This window comes from Streptopelia decaocto (genome assembly GCF_964273445.1).
Source record: "Streptopelia decaocto genome assembly, chromosome: 3".
Classification (NCBI taxonomy): Eukaryota; Metazoa; Chordata; class Aves; order Columbiformes; family Columbidae; genus Streptopelia; species Streptopelia decaocto.
In genome coordinates, this window is record NC_138656.1 from 47,788,385 (window position 1) to 47,808,521 (window position 20,137).

The 20,137-nt window shown below is 44.8% G+C and overlaps 1 protein-coding gene across 4 annotated transcripts; it reads left to right on the plus strand.

The window, feature by feature from the left end:
- Positions 1-1,757: 1,757 nt before the first annotated feature.
- On the plus strand, positions 1,758-8,924 carry TBXT (T-box transcription factor T; the record flags this gene model as incomplete). 4 transcript variants are annotated; one of them, XM_082048738.1, is made up of 8 exons in its annotated part: positions 1,758-1,963; positions 2,135-2,399; positions 2,984-3,118; positions 3,837-3,898; positions 3,993-4,054; positions 4,975-5,151; positions 6,673-6,805; positions 8,657-8,924. In XM_082048738.1, the coding sequence occupies 8 exons, from the start codon at positions 1,758-1,760 to the stop codon at positions 8,922-8,924; spliced, it is 1,308 nt and encodes a 435-aa protein (XP_081904864.1). The 4 variants fall into 4 exon arrangements, with proteins under 4 accessions (XP_081904864.1, XP_081904865.1, XP_081904866.1 ...); XM_082048739.1 differs by having other exon boundaries at positions 6,676-6,805; XM_082048740.1 differs by having other exon boundaries at positions 4,978-5,151; positions 6,676-6,805.
- Between the last annotated feature and the right edge of the window lie 11,213 nt (positions 8,925-20,137).

Sequence of the window (20,137 nt, forward strand, 5' to 3'; positions counted from 1 at the left end):
TGAAAATAAAATCGTGAGTAGTATCTCCTAAACCAAAAAGAAACCGAAAATAATAGCGGAAGCATTGGGTTTATTTGAAGTTGGGTGAAGGCAGACACGCTGTGTGCAGAGCGTGGAAAGTCAAGGGGTGCAGGCAGGGGGTGCAGGCAGGGATGCCTGCCGGCAGAAAGAGCCGGTGCCCAGACTGAATCGCAGCCTGCATCCTGCAAAAGAGACCCCCCGGTAGCCCAGACTCCCAGCTCCTTCTGCTCCCAGACAGCTTTCCCATGTACCCTGGGTGCTTTCTCCTAAAATCTTAAAAAACCCGACGGCGATGATGCGCGGTGTTTGGAGAGTGGGGAGATGCTTATTGTAAAATAAACCCTTATTTTTACACCGCGTCGCTTCTTATTCCCTCTTCTTTGCTCCCGTTTAAAGAACTTGTTATTGTTTAAAGAGACCCCATTGAACTATTTCCTGCTCATTGTCACCTCTCTCCCCCTCGCCCTCTATCCAGGGATTCTCACGGAAAGGTAATAAACTGTTTCCCTCACACCACAGACCGCCGCAGCCCCCGAGAATGCAAACTATTAAAACACCGGCGGGCGGGAGGGCTTCAAAACAGCTCTCCTCTTCCTCGCCCCATCTCTTGCTTTTGTGCCAAACAACTTTAAAAGAAATTCAGCCCGTTGCAAAGTTTCACCCATGAGGGTCAGCCTTCACTCTTGCCCGCAGAAACTCGCTGGAGTTTCTCCTTGTTGCACAAAACGAAGCCTTTAGCTACCGATCTGGTTTTTAGAAGTATCTTTTTATTTAGGTGGGTTGGCTCGTAAGTATCGATCTGATTTTTAGATGTATTTTTTCATTTAGGTAGAATGGTTCGAAACCATCATGGTGGAGCATCTCGGCTGCGATGGCACTGTGTAGCGGTGATGGGAGGCAAACTCTGCCCCTTTTCTCACGGATGGGTTCTTCTGATCCCTAAAAGATGGGGAGACTGTAGCGGGGGCTACCCCTACTGTGCCACCAGCTTTCTGCTCAGCTGCTCTACAGGGTGGTTTAGGCTTTTTGGTTACGTTTTCCAGCAAGGGTTTGTTGTTGCTAACTGCAACCTTCGCTTCAGCAGAAGCGCCACGACTTGTGCCAAGGGAGCGTGGGAAGCGGCGGGGCGGGCGCGGGGGGCTGCAGGCAGGCTGCGGAGCTCAGAACTTCCCATTTTTTTTCCCCTTTATACAAATCCGCGGGAGGCGGGGGTGTCTCCCGTCCAGGACAGGCTGCCTAAAAGCAGACCTGGGGGCTCGCTGTGGCGGGCGTCGGTGGCCCCGTTAATGACTGCAGCAGGGAGGCGGGAGGGTGCCGCACGCAGGTTATGAGGCTGTTGCCGAGATGGGCCATTTCCTCCGCGGCTGCCGGAGCCCCGGCCCCGGCGGCTTTGATAGAGGTGCAAACATTTGGGGGCAGATTTACATAAAATAGCCGCGTTTAATCCCGCGGGCTGCAATTAACATCACAGGCTTCCCCGGGCACCGTTGTGATATGGCCGCGGGCAGCCAATCGGAAAGGCCGGTCGGAGAGATCAAAGCGGCCGTCCGCCAATCAGCGAGGCCCCCCCGCCGGCATTGTGATGTCACCGGGGGGGTGTTTATGACGGGGTATAACAGCGGCCCCTTCCCCGCTTCTGCTTGCTGGGGCCGCGGAGGTCAAGTGGAGTCAGCTTCGGCCCCGCCGCTCGGGGCTCTGCCAGGGTGGCTGCCCCGCTGGGCGGGTGCGGGGCCAGGATGAGCTCCCCCGGGGCGGAGGGCGCGGGCAAGCCCCTGCAGTACCGCGTGGATCACCTGCTGAGCGCCGTGGAGAGCGAGCTGCAGGCGGGCAGCGAGAAGGGAGACCCCACGGAGCGGGAGCTGCGGGTCACGCTGGAGGACAGCGACCTGTGGCTGCGCTTCAAGGAGCTCACCAACGAGATGATCGTCACCAAAAACGGCAGGTAGGGGTGACGCGGGCCCCGCGCCCTCCCGCCGCCTTCGCCCCCGGCCCACGCACGTCCCCCGCGAGGGCGGGGGGCCCGGGGGTCCCGGCGGCGGCGGTCGCCCCGCTGAGCCCGGGGGGGCCGGGGGCTGCCCCCCGCCGTGCCTCGCGCCTCCGTGTCGCCCCGCAGGAGGATGTTCCCGGTGCTGAAGGTGAGCGTGTCGGGGCTGGACCCCAACGCCATGTACTCCTTCCTGCTGGACTTCGTGGCGGCCGACGGGCACCGCTGGAAGTACGTGAACGGGGAGTGGGTGCTGGGCGGGAAGCCGGAGCCGCAGGCGCCCAGCTGCGTCTACATCCACCCCGACTCGCCCAACTTCGGCGCGCACTGGATGAAGGCGCCCGTCTCCTTCAGCAAAGTCAAACTCACCAACAAGCTCAACGGCGGCGGGCAGGTAAGCACCAGGACCGGCACCGGCTCCGGGCCGCTCTCACCCGCTCAGAGGGACAGGACTGGACCGATCCGGCCTGTGGGGTGGCAGGGGTCCGGCCGGGCCACCGCTTACGCCCTCCTTCATGTTCCTTTTATATCGCTGCTATCAGAAGTGCTGGCGTGGGTTGCACTTTTTCTTCCCCCCCACCGCTTCCCACTGCCCTGAACTGCGCTCTTCCAGCAGAAGTGGTCTTTCGGCACAGGATGGGTGCCCTGGTGTTTTGACTTTATTTTTTTTTAAATGTCTGTCTGCTCTGAATAGTGCAAGCGGTGTTGTTGGTGCATCTTTCTGGCTACTTATTGCCACCTGTTTGCCACTATGCAAGCTATCCTGTTAAGTAACAGGGATGTGGATAAGTAGGCAAAAAGTTGGGGTGTCTGATTACACTGTTCCTTTTCTTACAGCTTCACTTTTAGGGTTTATCTGTACCTGTGGCCTCTTCTCTGCTGGAAAGATGGGTTGTTAGATCCTTTAAAACCTCAGTGTTTTCTGTGCCTGTCAGCATCTGCCCTCGTTCTGTCACTGCTCTGTCTGTTTGCTCACAGATCATGTTGAACTCTCTGCACAAGTATGAGCCAAGGATTCATATAGTGCGAGTGGGTGGCCCACAGCGGATGATCACCAGCCATTCCTTCCCAGAGACTCAGTTTATAGCTGTGACGGCCTACCAGAATGAGGAGGTATGCACAGCGGGGAAGAAAGGATGCAAGTACCAGGAGGTTTCAAGTGGCAAAGTGCATGTTGCAGAGCAGAATGATGGATCTCTTTTCACATTTTTCAGTTCTTCCTATGCTCTGTTTGAAGCTAAATGTAAAAAATTAATTTAATGTGTGCAAAAGGCCTATGCACATATAATAACACAATCTGATCACTGTTTGTCTCAATATGTACTGCAAATTTTGCAAGGGAGTAATTCTTAAAAGATTCAGTGGTGCAAACAAGTATGGTAAGAAATATAGTTGTCATTTAAAGTTAAATAGTGAAATAGCTGGATGTGCCATTTTCAAAACTGGTCTTTCTCTGATAGCCAAAATGAATATCGATGTTTAATGAATCCGTAAATTACCAATCTTTGAGATGTTTTTGATACCCATTCTGCTCCGGCTTGAATGTGAAGCATTTTGTAACTCTTTACTGTACGAACATTCTTAGCTGTTTCCCAAGCAATCCAGTCTCTTAGAATTTGGCAGATGGGCTAATTCCTAGCACTCTGCTAAGACTTCAGAACTTACAGGATGTTTAATTGATTTTTGTAAATTGGTTTCACAGGACTAATCTTATTTCTTCAAAAATCTGCCGTTTCGCTAACTTCAATGGATAGTCCTAATTCAAATCCTAATATTTGTATGATGATGAATGTTGATACTTGCAAATAAAGATATTTGTTGTTGTTTTTAGATCACAGCTTTAAAAATCAAATACAATCCATTTGCAAAGGCCTTTCTTGATGCAAAAGAAAGGTGAGAGCTCTTAACTCTGTTCTAAAGTGTGTTTTTTTTTACAGAGATTTGTAAAAGTATATTCTTAACTAATACAACATGGTTTATTTTATAGAAGTGATCACAAAGACATGATGGAGGAAGTGGGAGATAACCAGCAGTCTGGATATTCGCAGTGTACGTTTCCTTTCGTTCTGTGTCATGAACTTAACTTTGATTTCTTCCATCTCATCTGTTATGTTAAGCAAAACTTTGAGAGTGGTGTTTGCTGGCTGGGTTGTGTAGTTCATAGGGAGAATAATATTACTGATCTTTATGATGGTGGTTCATGCAGGTTTATGTTTGTATAAACATTATGATCTATGTGTGTGTGATTAAGACATCTGTATTACATTCAAAATTATTTGACAGAATCTTGCAGTTACCTTCATGTCCAAAAAGACAGCTGCTTTTGTATAGAAGGACAGCAATATGCATATGGATATGGAGACAAAAGTTTACTTCAAAATACTGCAGAAAATTATTGAAATGGTACTTGTGTTTTAAGTACTTTAAGAAAATTAGGGATATTTGCTTAAAAAGTTGGTTTAGATGAATAAAAAGTATTCGTGTTTTAATGATTATTGCCAAAAAATGTTTACAGCCTATTAAGAGAGAAAGCTGAGTTGCAGTAGGAATTATTTTGTTTTAGTGAACATACTTCTTCTTAGCGGTCTGAGAAATCTCAGAATTTAGCTGTAGATTGAGACCACCAAAGAGCAATTTAAAACTGAAGATAACACTAATGATTACTGAGCACACACTGCCTGTGCAAGGAAGGGTTTAACCATTTCAGTGTTTCCTTACTGTGATTGTAATTAATTGATAAGTTTAAAAATGTTAGCTAGACATAGAGCTGCTTCTAAGCTGTTTTCTAACTTTCATTTTATTCATTCAAGAAAGTTGTATATATCTTGACTTTTCAGCCATGCTGAAACTCTTGCTTCCTTTCCCGAGTGTTGATTTCCTCATTTATCAATTATGTATCTTGGTTTGTGATTCTTTCCCTGCCTGGCCGCATTTTGTACCCATCTTACAAACCTTTTGCTTTTTCACAGTAGGTAGTTGGCTTATTCCTGGGACTGGGACTCTGTGCCCACCTGCCAATCCTCACCCTCAGTTCGGAGCCCCTCTGTCACTCTCCCCTGCTCACAGCTGTGAAAGGTACTCATCGCTGAGGAACCACCGTCCTGCCCCATACCCCAGCCCCTACACCCACAGAAACAACTCACCAAGTAAGTCTGACTCTGTAAAAAGCTCTGTAAAAAGAAGGGGAATGAGCCAAGGGATGTGAGTCTTGAGTGGCGTGTGTCTTGAGTGATGCCACAGAAATTGTGGTTGCTATCTAGCTCAGTTGGCACAGAGGGCACGGAGCCAGCTTTGCAAAGAAATAGGGATGATGAGTACGTGTCCTCAGTCTCTTTATGATGGAAAAACTGAGGGTGTGTAGAACTGTCTCCTTCTAATTGATTATATTATATTGTGTGGGTTTTGTCTTGAGCTCTTGAATTCTTGTAACTAAATGAGGTTAAAATTATTTTGACTCTTTTTAAAGTTAAGTTTTAAAGTGAGGATATTAATGATTAGTTATAGGTAATACGATGAAATGAATTATATGTCCAGTTCTATTAATAGTGTCACTTGTTATTAATACATAATAAATGAGGGCCTTGCCTGTTGCTGTACTTAACACCAGTGCATTAAGGTTGTTCTCAATGAGTGTGTAAGAATTGGTGCTCAGAAATAGCCAAGTTAAGGGAGAGGAGAGAAATGCATTTTTAACAGCGATTTTAAAAAAATTTATTATTAACTCTCTTTCGCTCTCTCTTTCTTTCTCTTGTTAAAAATTTTTGCTCTTCAGCCTGTATGGATGTTGAAGGTTCCCATTTAAAAAAAAATATTTAATAGCTTGAATTGTGAAGTAATACACAGGCTTCCAGAGGCAGCCTGGTCAATCTTGTATGGAGCTTTGCAGTTCATTTTAAAGCAGAAAACTGGCTTTCTGTGGACTTTACTTGTGTCTTGGAAATCTTATGCAAGTTTTATGACTTAAAACGGAATAAAAGAACAGAACATCTCTGGTGTTCCTCCTTGTTCCCCAGTCCTTAACAAGGAACATCATCTTCTTCCTTTAGCTATCTTCTGGTAACGTCTTTCTGGTTATGGATGCCTGTATGGAATTCCATTTACAGCTTCCCAGTGCCTCTGCCATGTTGACCAGCCAGTTTTGGTAGTAGTTTAAGCCACAGTCCAATCACTCCTCATGGTGCCTAAGGCAGATTTCAGAGCTTGTAATGGCACGCTCAGCTCAAAACTGGGATGTGTGGTTGAGTGATAAGCTTATTATCTGGGGCTGTCAGACTATTATTGCTAATGTAGAAGTTGGAGATAAAGAAGGTGCTGGAGGAGTGATTGGGATAGTGTACGTAAGGAGCATATCTCTTCCCACTGACTGAATGAAGAAGCATGGGCTGAATAAGCAGGTGGTTTGAGGACAGCTTTTTGGCTACAGATGCTTCATAGAAATAAGACTTTGGAATTGTAAGTTGAACAAAACAACACATCAGCAGGGGCATGCCAGTGAAGTTTTAAAATTGACACAACTGGTAGCTGACTTCACTTTCCTGTGTGTGTCAAGTTTGGTTTTTTGCAAGGCAGTAATGGGGAGGGTCATTTAAAGCTGTACATTGCATTTGAATACAAGATTGTCATTTGTTCTGATTCTAGCGTTTTTAAGTGCCTGCTTGTTTTCTCAGCAGCCTATACCGATAACTCCTCTGCCTGCCTTTCCATGCTGCAGTCCCATGACAACTGGTCTTCTCTAGGACTTCCCACACACACGACGATGCTGCCCATGAGTCACAGCACCGGCACAGCTACCAGCTCCAGGTAGGAGTCCATCCCTCAGCAGCCCTCAAACTGGTACATTGATACTTTCTAGGAAGAGAAGGCTGAAAAAGGAGGCAAAGAGTTAACCAGCAAATTAGAAATCCCTATGGCCATGTGTGACTCAATGGCCATCTGGGATGGGGTGGTGTCACTGAGAAGCACTATTTACAAGAAAAATATTGAAGAAGCAGATAAAAACTATATTTTTGTGGTTCGGGTTTGGCAATGTAGATGCTTGTGATAGCAATATCTGATATATGAAGGATTGCAAATCACTTAGACAAACATCCATTGAGTTTGAAGATTCACTTTTAAGCTTCATCTCTGTTTCGCTTAAAAGCAAAATGGTGTTTAAAAAGTTTAGTTTTGATCTATTGCATTTTAGACGGTCACTGCTTTCTCATCCATCTCCACAAACCCTTGTTCTGCTACAAATGAATGGGCAGTGAACCATAATGTGGAGAAAGGAGCAAGTGGTTGGAGCAGTAATTCTTTACTTGAGCATTGCCACAGAAGCCACCGTAGCTTGGGATTATGTACTCTGTGAAAACCTTTCCCATTTTGTGATCATATAAAAGTATCTTTTCTTGTACTTTTTTTATCTCAAAGTTTTGGATCCTTTAGCAGAGATTTAGTTTACAGTCAGTCCCTTGGAGCTAAACTTGCAAATTTGAAGAAATACAAATAAAGTGGTAAAATCTTTGCTATTAAGAACAGGGGGATGAGATTTGGACATATTTCTTGGCAATTCAGATCTACCACTCTGTTTGTGGAAAGCATTTTTATTTGAACCATGCACGTAGACACTTAACTATTAATCAGAGTATGTACTACTACCCAGGATAAAATAACTGTATCATTGAATGTAAGTTTAGTCCTGAACATATGTTTATAAAGTAAAAAGGTCCTCCTGGCACTTTTTTCCATGTCTGGCCCCCAGGATCCATACTGGGAAATTTGCGAAGTCCACTGAGTTTCAGTTGCTGCACTAACGGTTGTCCAGTACATAAAACCAGTAGAACTGGAACTGTGGGGCCTGAAGGAGGGCTTTTCTGCCATCCCTTTTGTCTAAGTCCTTGTTTGTAAAGTAGGGAGAATATTATTTTTTTGTTAAATTGCTTGGGATCAATAGGTAGAAAGTGCTATGTAGTGGTACGCAGCAGGGCTGAAATTATAGTGTTTCTCTTGAATCAGCTTGTTTATTTTAATTCATGTGTGTGTTTATACATATGTGTATACATACACACATACCCAGAAGAGAGTGTAGAGGCTCTAGTGTCCTGAGAAGGGTTTTTTTCCTTTTAAGCAGCCCTTTCTGTAGTATTTGTGGAATCTACTACCAATGAATCTAGCTTAACATGAGATGATGAACAAAGTCCTAGGAGGGCTGAATTGCCGTCTGGAGGCATCTGTCCATCTCTGACTACAGAGGCACTCAAGGGGAATTAGGGCTTTTACAGACTCATGGCAATGGATTCAAACCTGTCTGGGTCCATCAGCTGCTGTGTCCAGCCACCTCCATCATGTGGCTTTCCCCTCAGAAAGGGTATGGCATGGCTCAGGAATCAGCTCTCAAACCTCTGCATTTTTCAGACCAGCCTGTTCATTCCTCAGTTTGGCTTAAAATTTGCTAGCATACCCAGTGCTGGAACCTGCTGTTGGAAAAACAGGGTGAACAAGACCTCCTGCCTGGGCATCCTTCGTACCTTGCAATGGCTGAAAGATTCCTAAAGAAATTCACTGTCTCCAGCAAATGAACCCAGCTTTGGAGGTGTGCTGTGACCTGAGCACCTGCCAGCAGGGACCAAAGTCATTAATAACCTATTTTATTTATCCTTTTCCCCCTTTCAGTCAGTATCCCAACTTATGGTCTGTGAGTAACAACACCATCACACCGGTGTCTCAGTCAAGTGGGATATCCAATGGCCTCAGCTCCCAGTTTTTACGTGGCTCTCCAGCACACTACACCGCCCTTCCACACCCAGTCCCTGCCGCCTCCTCTGCCTCCCCCCTGTACGATGGGGGGGCACCCACGGACCTTCCCGACAGCCAGTACGATGCCTCCGCACACGCCAGGCTCGCATCCACGTGGACGCCTGTCACGCCCCCTTCCATGTAAACCCAGACCTTTCCCTATAACACAGACTTTGTAGCTACTGAGTTACTTTAAGTGATTAACCCTCAAGGAAGAGAAAAAAGGACACATGAAGTAAATTACAGACAAAGCATCTGCACTGCTTTGTAGAGCATCTACATTATACCTCTTACAGTGAACGGTGCATCACTGACTTCATGTAGAGTTTACAAACCCGGTGAGTGTGCAATGCTGAGAGCAGATTCACTGCTTTTAAGTTTTTTGTTTGTTTGTTTTTTGTTTTGTTTTGTGTTTTTTTTTTTTTTTAATTATTAATTTTGGTAGACCTAAGTTTTAAAACTTTGACTTAGATTCAAAATTTCTCAGTGTTCGCAGACCTGAAGTTTGGCGTTGTTCTTATCTGGACAACTTTCTTGAGTGAGTTACTCCTAGTTTTTCAGTTTTTGGGTTTTTTTTTATGGCAAACTTAGCTGTAGTCATGAAAAGTTTTATTAACCGTCTAGTTAGAAGTGTTCTGAAATATGCACAAATGTAGCTGAGCAGTGAAGTTTTTGGAAAATCATGTGCACTAACACGTATTTGCCTCACAAATACGTTGTGTTATTAATGTATGCTTATTTCCTTGCTGCTGAATTAATGTTGAGACAATCTGCAAGAACTAATAAATGCGGTATTAATGTTTGGTCTATTTCGTTTTACCCCAAAGACTCCTTTAGAGGTAAGTTTTGCTGTTTGATCGTATAGATTTCAATACCTGTCAGCTTGGGTAAGCAATGCACTTCAAACAGCCAGTGTCTTAATAAGGAGCCTTATCCAAAACCTTTTGGAGCCATTGGAAAAACATCACTGTTTTTTTTAATGGTCTCTGGCTCAGGCCTTAAGGGAGGGAATCTAAAACCTGGAGAATCATCCTAATTTATTTTATTTCGATATTGTACTCTGTTGATCTATATTTATTATTTGGTAAATTACACCTTTATTTTCTACATGTTAAGATATGTAAATAATCCCTCAACCTATGGTGTACTCTTTTAAGACAATCATATATGGGATATGTCACCCAACGGCACATTGAACAGCATTGGATGTAAGTATTTAACTTATTGTAAGAGTGAAAGCTCTATTTACCATAAATTTGGGGGAAAAGTGCAGATATACTAAGCTTTAAAATACACTGTCTGCTTGACTTGCTGGAAAGATCAGGTCCTGATAAAATACTTCGTTCAAGATTGATATTAAGTAATATGATCTACATTTCTGATGCAGGCTAAGCCAAAACATTATTCTTGCACGTCTCTTTTCTCACTGACTCTCACTTTCCTTGGGATATGTACTTGCCAATTGTTTTGCATAAGCCATAATAAAGAACTTTTATATTGAAGTGCCTAATATAGCAAAGCAAAATTCTGTATCAGGGAATTCCTTATACATCTCATCAATGTGTGCTCATGTGCTACAGTGGCAGCTTTAGGATGAAAAGCAAATATTTGCCACCATTTTGGTTTCTTTGGCACCCTACGGGCACGTCTCTGCACCTGGAAAGACTTTGGCAGGGCTTTCTCCCTGCAGAAGGATTTGTGTGCAACTGCAGGCTGTGGTTTCTCGGAGACTCTCCAGCAGGAGACAGCACCAGAAGCAGATGGCTGCATGACCGTGTTCTCTGTCAATATGTAAATATTGATCTAAGCGCTCCTATTTTATTGTGAAAGTAAAATGTGTAAATGATGTAAGTGCATTATTATTTAGACTATTTTGTAGAAGTTAGCAACATATTTCATTCTGAGTTTTTTTAACTTGTATTTAGGAATTATAATTTAAATTGGAAAAAAAAATAAAGATTCTTAAGTAAACGTAGTGGCTTTATTTCCAGTTTGTAAGGGGTGGTGGGAAAGACATGCTGAACCTGCAGTCTGTTGACCTTCTGTGGCACAATTTCACAAGTGGCTCCTGCTGTACAGCAGCTTCCAGCTGTGGGTGAAGAGTCAGAGAGTTCTTCGTAACCAAATTAATGATTATTTAGTCATAGAGAACCTAAAAGGATCTCTTGAGATGCTGCATACATTCTTTTCATCTGCTTCTCTTTTTTCTTTTTTTTCCTTCTCATTTTGGTAAATTCCTGACTGACTGGTGGTCAGGGCTGGTTACTGCAACTGGTGTCACTTCTGAGAAATGACATGGTCAGTGGCAGAGCCCAGAGAGGTGGTAGATGCCACATCCGTGGAAACATTCAAGGCCAGGCTGGATAAGGCTCTGAACAACCTGATCTAGTTGAAGATGTCCCAGCTCATTGCAGGGGGGCTGGACTAGATGAACTTTGAAGGTCCCTTCTAACCTAAACCATTCTATGATTATATGTCGTGAAGGGAGCAGCTTTATCTTTTTCCCCAGAGTGACGCCTTCAGAGCAAATACCTCAGGGGAAGAAGGTGATCAGTCTGCCATGCAGTGAAAAGGGAAAGGGACCCATAAAGTGTGAGAGAGTCCAGGGCTGCAAGATATCCCTTTGCATGTCCCCTGGCAGGCAGGCCACTGCGGGGGGTGTCTTTGCTCCAAAGAACCTTGTGTGGACGACAGCCCACAGCTGCTGCCCAGCACAGAGGTCAGCTGTTTCTCAAGTTCTTGCAGAGCTTGTACTGGAGAAACAATGGCCATGCCCATGTGAACAAAAATAGCTGGGGCTATTTATTAGATTTATAATCTAATTTAGCTGGGACCTTCTGGCTGTGAAGCAGAGGAGCCCAGTCCCCATTTCCCACTGTAGTGTTATGCATGGCCTTGGATGTCTCTGTGAAACCAGTTTGATGTGCACTTAAAGCTGGCAGGAGCTTTCTGACGGCTGGAAGACCATGTGATGCCAATCTGGGAGCGGAACTCTGGGTCCTGAAAGAGAGAACTGTTCTCAGCCACCTTGGCAATATCATACAGGTAACTTCTCTGCTGCTCAATACTTGCATACTTGTTTTAGGTCTTGAGCCAAAAGCAGATTAACATCAAAATAAATTAATTTCCATTAAAAGATTTCTGAGACTGAAGAATAAGCACACACACATGATCTTCATAGGTGCAGCATTGTACATCTCCAAGCAGCTCAACCCCGGTATCAGATGGATCTTACCTTATCAGCTTTTTTTGCTGTGACTTTTCTTTTTTTTCCTCCCATACTTTCAAATTAAAGAAACCGAAACCTTTCATGCCATTGAGCACAAGTTGCACACTGCTTTAAAGCAGGCTGAACATTTCAACATCTACCTTTTCACACCTGCTTTCTACCATCTTCTTCCTGAACTGTGTTTTTTCTCTTACTGGGTTCATGTGACCAAGCAGCCTCACTTTACAAATACCAGCAGGGTTGTAGTTGCTGGAGGAGCAGGGCAGTCAGACCCAGATGACTCTACAGATACTCAAGCCAGCATGAAAACCACATGGACCTCGTGTGACTCATCTGAAGAGGCTCTTCTCACCTGTGGGATTGTGACATCAGCGCTGTGCTGTGCTCCCACCCCAGTCACCCGCTAGCGCACTCCTGGGGCTGGTGGCAGAGCTGAGGCAGGGGCACAAATGCATCTGACATTTCCAAATGCCAAGGAAGGCTGGTGTGAGATGGCGCACCTCAGCCAGCCCATCGGCAAGCAGGGCTCTGCGGTTTCCCTGTACCGGCTCCATAGTGGCTCTCCTCCACTCCTGTCACTGTGCTGCATGCCAGATGAACACTGGGGATAGATCTGACTGCACGGCTGGGAGAGGTACAAATGCACAGCGACTAAGCCATCAAATGCTCAGGACTTTTAGGAAACCTATATTGTTTACCATCTCAGCACCTTAATGCTTTTTTCCTTCCTTTATTTTCATGTGGGTAATTAATAGTTGCCAGCTGCAAAAACCTCTGTAGACCCCTAAACCTCATTGTGCAGAAATGTCTTGCTCCGTCTGCAAAAGCTGTGTGGATACTCAATACTCCTCAGCAGTGAAATGTGAGATTGGGTATTCCCACACTTGCCTCCAGCCTAATTCTTCTCTCATAGATGTCAATCAGATTTGTGAGTTGAGCAATGCACATTGTTATTGCATCACTGACGTCAATAGGTCGATTAGTAAAAAGCAACTAAAATATATTAAAAAACCCACAAAAAAAGCCATTAATATTGTTCGTTAGGTGTAAGGACAATAAACAGAAACATGTATGGTTTTTAAATCACACATAGATCCATTCTAATGGCTTAGATCCATGGAGAAAATAATTTTCTCTTCAGAGAGTCTGGCTTTAGATGCTCCTGGATTTCTGTGCCTTTGGAAACTGAGATTAAAAAAATGAGGCTGTCAGTCTGAGTAGTTCGTGGTGCAGTCCCAATATTTCTCAGTGTCTAATAGCAGCTTACAGATGCGTTCATTTCTGAAAACTTCAAACATTCCTTGAGAAGACAAGAATAAACCCAAACCTAAGTTCTTCCACTGCACACACCTCTGTGATATCAAGGATCTGGACACTGTGGACTTTAAAGCACAAGTTTATTTGATGGGCTACAGCAGTTGCTTTTGTAAACAGAAAATCCACAGGCCTTCTCAGGGATTTCCTGGAGCCACCAGTGCTTTTCCACTCCCGAAATTCATCCTTCTGTCCTTCATATTCATCTTCTTCCCTTGCTCTCCCAAGCTGACACTGCTAGTTTTATTCCTGGGAACCAGAGCAAAGCATCCATACACAGACGGAGTCTTTGTTAGTCTAAGTGTTGGCTCATGTTTATCAAGTTTATCATGTCTCAGGTATATCTACACTGCTGATAGGGCAGGATGGGTGCCGAAGTCCATTCCCAGCAATAGTTTCCCAGAGGTGGATGTTGGCTGATTGCACCCTTGAGTCAGCGTGGAGCAAATAGCAATGTGTTGGAGTTTATGTGCATCACTCTATATGATCACACAGCTCTCTGCAATTCAAATTTCAAACTTTTTATGGATGGCACAGTTACAATAATCTTGATATACTTTTGGTGCTGCACTTCCAATGTGTTTCTGAGCTCTGTCTCCCAAAGCACCACTTGGGGTAGCGCCATGCATATGTGACCGGAGTAGTGAATATCCTCTTATAGATGGCTGGCTGTATTTTCCGGGCAAACAGCTTGCATCTTTTTTCTTGCTGTCCCCTCTCCTCTCCCAGTTTTGCTGCACTGCAAAAGTAGGTTACTGTTTCTTGGTGCTAGTAAACTAATTAACTGCCTCAGTCAGTCCATCAGTTCCAATAATTCCTCCATGATATGTAGTTACCAGACTCATACTGCATAGAATTGGAAGGGGCCTCTTGAATCCAGTTCCTTAGATAGAGACAATCCCCTCATTGAGACCTTCTAGGAAGACACCACGATTTGTCTCAAAACCGGATGGTGAGATCTTGGAGAGGTTTTTGTGTGTGCTTGTGGCAAGTGGTACTGCTGCTTTTGTTGTGAGACTGTTGCAGTTCCCTTGCTTTTCAATGCTTAGGAGCTGTCTTCTAATGCTTAGCTGAAATTTATCTATAATCATCTTATGATTATCTGTTCTTGAGCCAAAACATATTCCCAGCTTAAATAGCTCTTCTCCCTCAGTAGTATTTAAGATTATATATATTGTTAAGCAGTGATTACTATGCCTCTGTTTTAATAGGTTATAAAAACCCTTTTTCTTGGGCAGCTTTCCCTCTCCAGGTGGCCCCTCTGCAGCTTTATGGTTTGATGAAAGTGGGACCACAAGTATACATGCTATAATGCACGGGCTTGCAGAAGAGCCTATGCAATGGTGTGCTGCTTCCATATTTGCACTGAAGCTAGCTCTTTTGATACCTTTGAAAATCACATTTTCATTACCTAGAGTTACATCTGTGATTGACTGGTCATGGTGATCCAAGTCTTTCTTTAGCTATTTTTTGCTGATAGAGTCCCATCTTTTGGCAGGAAGTATTATTATTAGTGTCTTGACTATGACTTTGTACTTGTCTGGTTCTGCTTTATTCCACGTCCATTTCTCCCTAATTGTCCTTTGGGATGTCTCCATTCTGCTTTGCATTAATGACATCTCTCAGCCTCAGATCCGCAGCAGATTTTTGTCAACTATATCTTTACTTCTGGACTGTCATTAAAGAAAGTGCAAGCTGGACAACTCATGATCTATCACACAAGGCCTTCTGTCCCTGCAGAACCTGGGCTGCATTAAAGCGGTGGAGCTGGCAAACAGGCATCACAGACCCACCTCATGGCTGGCCTGCCCCTGTGGACAGGGGGGTGGCAGGCAGGTGACGCTAGTTTGGATAGGCACAGCTGGCTGATCATGTGGGAGGCTGATTCACTAGTGGAGAAGAGAGGGAACTGCAGATACATTTGGGATGTGCAGGATGGTGGTGAGTCTGTTCTTTGTCTTAGGAGCAGCCAACCTGGAGCTTGCAGGTAGGTGTGTGTGGGACTTCTGGGCTAGAGTTATGCTGTGGGACTGTTGTTGCTGGGAGGAATGAGCTGTTGTGGGGTGGTGAGGACTTTTTTCACTATGTCTTCCTGGCATAGAGCTGCTGCTTGGCAATACTCCTGTGGTGGGATGGTTGGGAGAACCTGCAGCTTGGTGCTGCAGGCTGCCCTTAGGCTCAGCCTCCAGAGGAGCAGCTTGCTGAAGTGTGATCTTGGTGCTTCTTAATGTACTTAATTAATGATTGTTTCTGCCAAGAACTTTGTGGTCTGGAAAAGATAAAGCCTTCATGAGCCTTGTTGTAGGCATCTCTTGCCTTGGGTGGAGAAAATGCTGCTGCTTCTGCTTTTCTTGCTAACATGGAGGCAGCAGTGGGGCTGGTGGCTGCTTGACTTGCCAGTGCTGAGGAGGGAGAAAGGAGCATCCCCACTGAAGGGGACTTGGCTGGTAATTGGGACATGTAGGTTATGCCCACCTTCAAAAATCACCCTTGTCTCAGTGACAGAAAAGTCTGATGGCTCCCAGGAGAGGAGATTTCTCTAAGAGAAGCTGAAATAGGCTAGTAGCTTGTCTTCGCTTCAGCTTGACTTCATGAATTTCGCATTATTTTTCGATTCAGGGTGGCTGCTATTAGTTACCCCGTGTAACCATTCTCTGTGTACCATTCTCTTTTTCCTTGTATGAACCTGCACTAGTGAAGCTTGGCTGACGACATACTTAGGGAGGCTGCCAGTATGGTCTAATTCACTTTGACAGACTTGATATCAAATGGTCATGTCTCTTCCTCAGTTTTATTTCAGCTCTGATTTATATGGTTGTGGTGGTTCCAGTTAGCACAAGGATTGAAACTGGCACTGTTTTACAGAAGGCTTTGGCTTGGTAAGTTGGGTTCTGGGCACTGTACTGAATGTGTGCAATTTCATCATCAATGTGTTTTGCTGTCCTTAACCTTAATGCAACATTAGTAATTGTGAAACTTTAATCATTCTGAGAACTTCCCACATGAAAACTTCCATTTCAACACACTAGAAGCAGTGTCCCCTGTTGCGTTCTCTGCCTGAATTTATGCCCAAAGGCGTATGGTCTGTGTAAGATGCAATTGCAATAGTTGTAACCTAGGATAGCCTTGCGTTCTGGTTGCCTGTCTCTTACTAATATTTGGATGGCTCATATGAGTTTCCATCATCTGCCACTTCTTTGCCCAGATATATGTTGACTATAGTGGGTGGGAGCGAAAAGACAGAAATTTCCACTCACCCCAGCAGCAGGATTTTGCATTTCCTGTATTCATCTTATGTTTCCACAGAACAAAATGCAGTCTTACTATCAAGGCTAGTGGAAACTTCTGGCCGTTCCTGTTCCTTTGGTTTGGATGCATGCAAATTCTCTCAAGAACCAACCAAACCAACAAAATACCCAACAAAACCCCTCTGCAAAATAGCCACGGGCTGGATGCATTCTTTTCTTATGCCCTTAGTAGCTGGAGAATCTGTCACCTTTTGGTGGTGCCTCAGCTGTTGTGAAGCTGCTTCTGGGACGTTTGCAAGGCTGGAGCTCGGGGATCTGTGCAGAGGAAGGGGGAAAACCAGACCTAGGGTGAGACATGTCAGTGGAAGGGGATCGCTCAGTCAGGAAACCTGAGAAAATGAGTCCTCTAACTTTTTGACATCTTTTATTTAAGGAAGTTTTCTTGTATCTGTGAGTGGATTATTTGTAGTAAGCACAGTGATTTCTTCTACGGTGCATAAAGAGCAGTGACACAGTGTCACTGAATTTTTCATGGTGCAGATGTTAACATAAAATTAATGAGAGTAAGTGTGACTACCCTAAGCCAGGGTTGTTTTTAAGAACACTAAAAATACTCAGCAAGTGCACACTAACTTGAATATAGGGCTGGTGACACTTTCCATTCCAGGAAGAGTGAAAAGAGATAAACTTTGGCAGCTGGGCACGCAATAGTCTCTCTGCTGTGTATTTTTTTTTTTTTTTTAACCTACAAGCACATTTTTCTATGTAGGTGAGGAATGATGCTCATCTTGAAAGCACTTGCTTCTGAAAACCACAGAGCCGTTGTCAGGCAATGCCAGGGAATTCTGCAAACACACCAACTGTCAAAAAAAAAAAAGCAGCAATTAAACAGCCCTTTAAAAATTGCCTGTCAGAATACTAGATTTGTATTTTTAAGCTGATCATTGCCAGCAAACAAGACTAACTTTTAATTTTGACTTGCCTTTTTTTTTGGCCAGTGAATATATGACATCGTTCCATCAGCCTGCTAATTTGTAAGTTTAAGGAACCCCTTTTTTGTTGAATTTCTGCTACTAGGTGATCAAATAAGGCAAAGTTCGTTTGCTGTTCATAGAGGGCCTCAGAAGTGAGACCGCCAGATTCTGGGGTGTACCATTCTCTTTTTCCTTGTATGAACTTGCACCAGTGAAGCTTGGCTGATGACATGCTCAGGCAGGCTGCCAGTATGGTCTAATTCACTTTGACAGACTTGATATCAAATGGTCTTTACTTCTCTTCAGTTTTATTTCAGCTCTGATTTATGTGGTTGGGGTGGTCCCAGTTAGCACAAGGATTGAAATTTATCGCTAAAATGTGCATTCTCCCCCTGAACTTTGAATTTTTAAAATCAGTGCAGAAAAATAATTGCACACAACTACAATTTCCAAGTCTCTGACAGACACTTTCATCTCTGCTTTAGCTCTTACTCTGTCCCTCTGGAATGGGTTGTAGTGTGCTGCTGCCAATGAGATGGTCCCCCTGAGGTGTGTGCTGCCAGGTTCACCCCATTCTCTTTGCCTGCAATGTCCTCTGTGCTGCTTCCTGGTGCATTGCTAGAGGGAAGTGATCTGGACTGAAATTGGGATTTGGAGAAGAGACCTTGTGCAGAGATCTCCTTCTGCAGACTGCATTACCCTGAAATGTTTGTAGAAACACTTTGCTCTTTCTCCTTGTGAAGAGTTTCTATGGAGTCCAAGGTGCTACTGTCGGCACTTAGCAAGTATTTAGAGGCAGTAAAGTTAAGGCAGTTATTGTGGAGAAGGTCGTGTCAGCTGAGATGCTGATCCTGAGACAACAGAAAGCTGGAGGTTAGCCTTCCCTAAATGATGATTCCTCACCCCAAGTCCCATCTTCCCTGTGTGGGAAAGAACTGACTGTGCAATCTCCATGTGTGACTCTGAAGTTGAGCTTCAAGCAGCTGCAGAATATCTTTGTGAGGGATGATGATGTTCCTGATGTGCCACTGTCAGGGCTGTGTGTAGCCCTGTCTCTCCCCCTTTTGGAGAACAGCATGTCATATTCCATGTACCGGCACTACCTGGACCTCCAGAAAACATCTTCAAAGTGAAAAGTCACATTGCTGATCATTAATTTTTGTTTTGTTTCGTTTTTTGTTTTGTTAGTGTGCGGGTTGTGTTGTGGCAGTGTCTCCATGCATGTGCTGGCACATGTAATGAGCTGAGGCAGAGGCTGGGAAGAGGCAAAGCCCCTTCCCCTGCTCAGCTGAAGACTCCTGCTTTGGAAGCACAACCTGGCCCAGGAGGAGGAAGAGATCCTGGCTGTGTCCCATGGCTGGAGAGTGAATTCCACATGGGATGTGCTGACAGGTTCACAGCTACTACTGGGTGAAAATAGCCGACTTGTAAGCACAAGTGGAGATGCAACAGCAGAGCTGGGCAGGAGCTTCCAGCTTGTTCCTGCTGCTGGGGAATGCTTTCCTAGCATGGGAAAGCTCAAAACAGCATTTGCTAATGGGTCTGCCAGCCTGTGAGGAAGGTGTGTGGAGGGGTTTTGTTCATCTGTTTGATAAAGTCTCAGAAATGAGCACTGCAGCTGAACCCTTCCTTGGGCTGTCATACACCTGAGTGGGTGGTCAGGAGGCAGCTTCTGGCACTCGTTCTCCACCACCGAAATGTCACTGGTTGTTTCTAGAACAAGGTCAATCAGGTTGCTTGTGACAAAGTACCTCCTGTCGGACAGCAAGTAACGCTAATAAAAGTGTCACTAGTCTTACCTGTGCAGCACAGGACAGTTTCTGTGCTCAGACCTCTGTTGCAGAGCATTGGGGCCGCTCCAATAAGGAAATGTTTAAAAATAAATGCTCCTTCTTTATCATCTTTCGCTTAATATCAACCGCTTGACTGACAAACAGCCCTGCTGCAGCATGAGGCCTCCTGGGCTATTGCTGCAGGCGAATTTCACCAGCCACACCTCAAACACCTCCTTTTTGTCTTTCTTCAAGATTGTAACAATTGCTTTTGCGAGACCAAATACTCAAAAAGGCCTTTAACAAATAATCTGGTGTTTTAACCTGATTTTTGTATCTGCCTGCTTCATTTTTTGCCTGGGTTTGGAAATTTGAAGCTAGCATGTCCACGGGGTACTTCATTACTTCATTTAAAGTGCTTCTTTCCTCCCTTGGTCCCCTTCTGCTCGTCTCCTTCCACCCCTCGTAGGACACTTTCTAGGATGCAGTGTAAGGGAGGGAGGACAGGAGTCCATGGGGGGCAGGAACACCCCTCTGAGCCGGGGCTGTACCAGCCTACTGGGGCACACCTGTCACAGAGCAAGAGACTTCGCTATTGCTGGTCTGCGGACTCCCTCTTGTGGACAGACTTCCCTCTCCTGCTTCCCTGAGTGTGAGATCGCAGTGGTGTGTGGCCCGGCCACAGCTCAAAGCTGATACAAATTAATTGGTAGGCAAGCACGTTCTGTGTACTAATTATTAAAACGTACTGGGCTTGCCATTTCTGGGGTGTAACTCCGTTGTGTGAACCAACCTCAAACTGGCCCTGTGAATAAATGCTG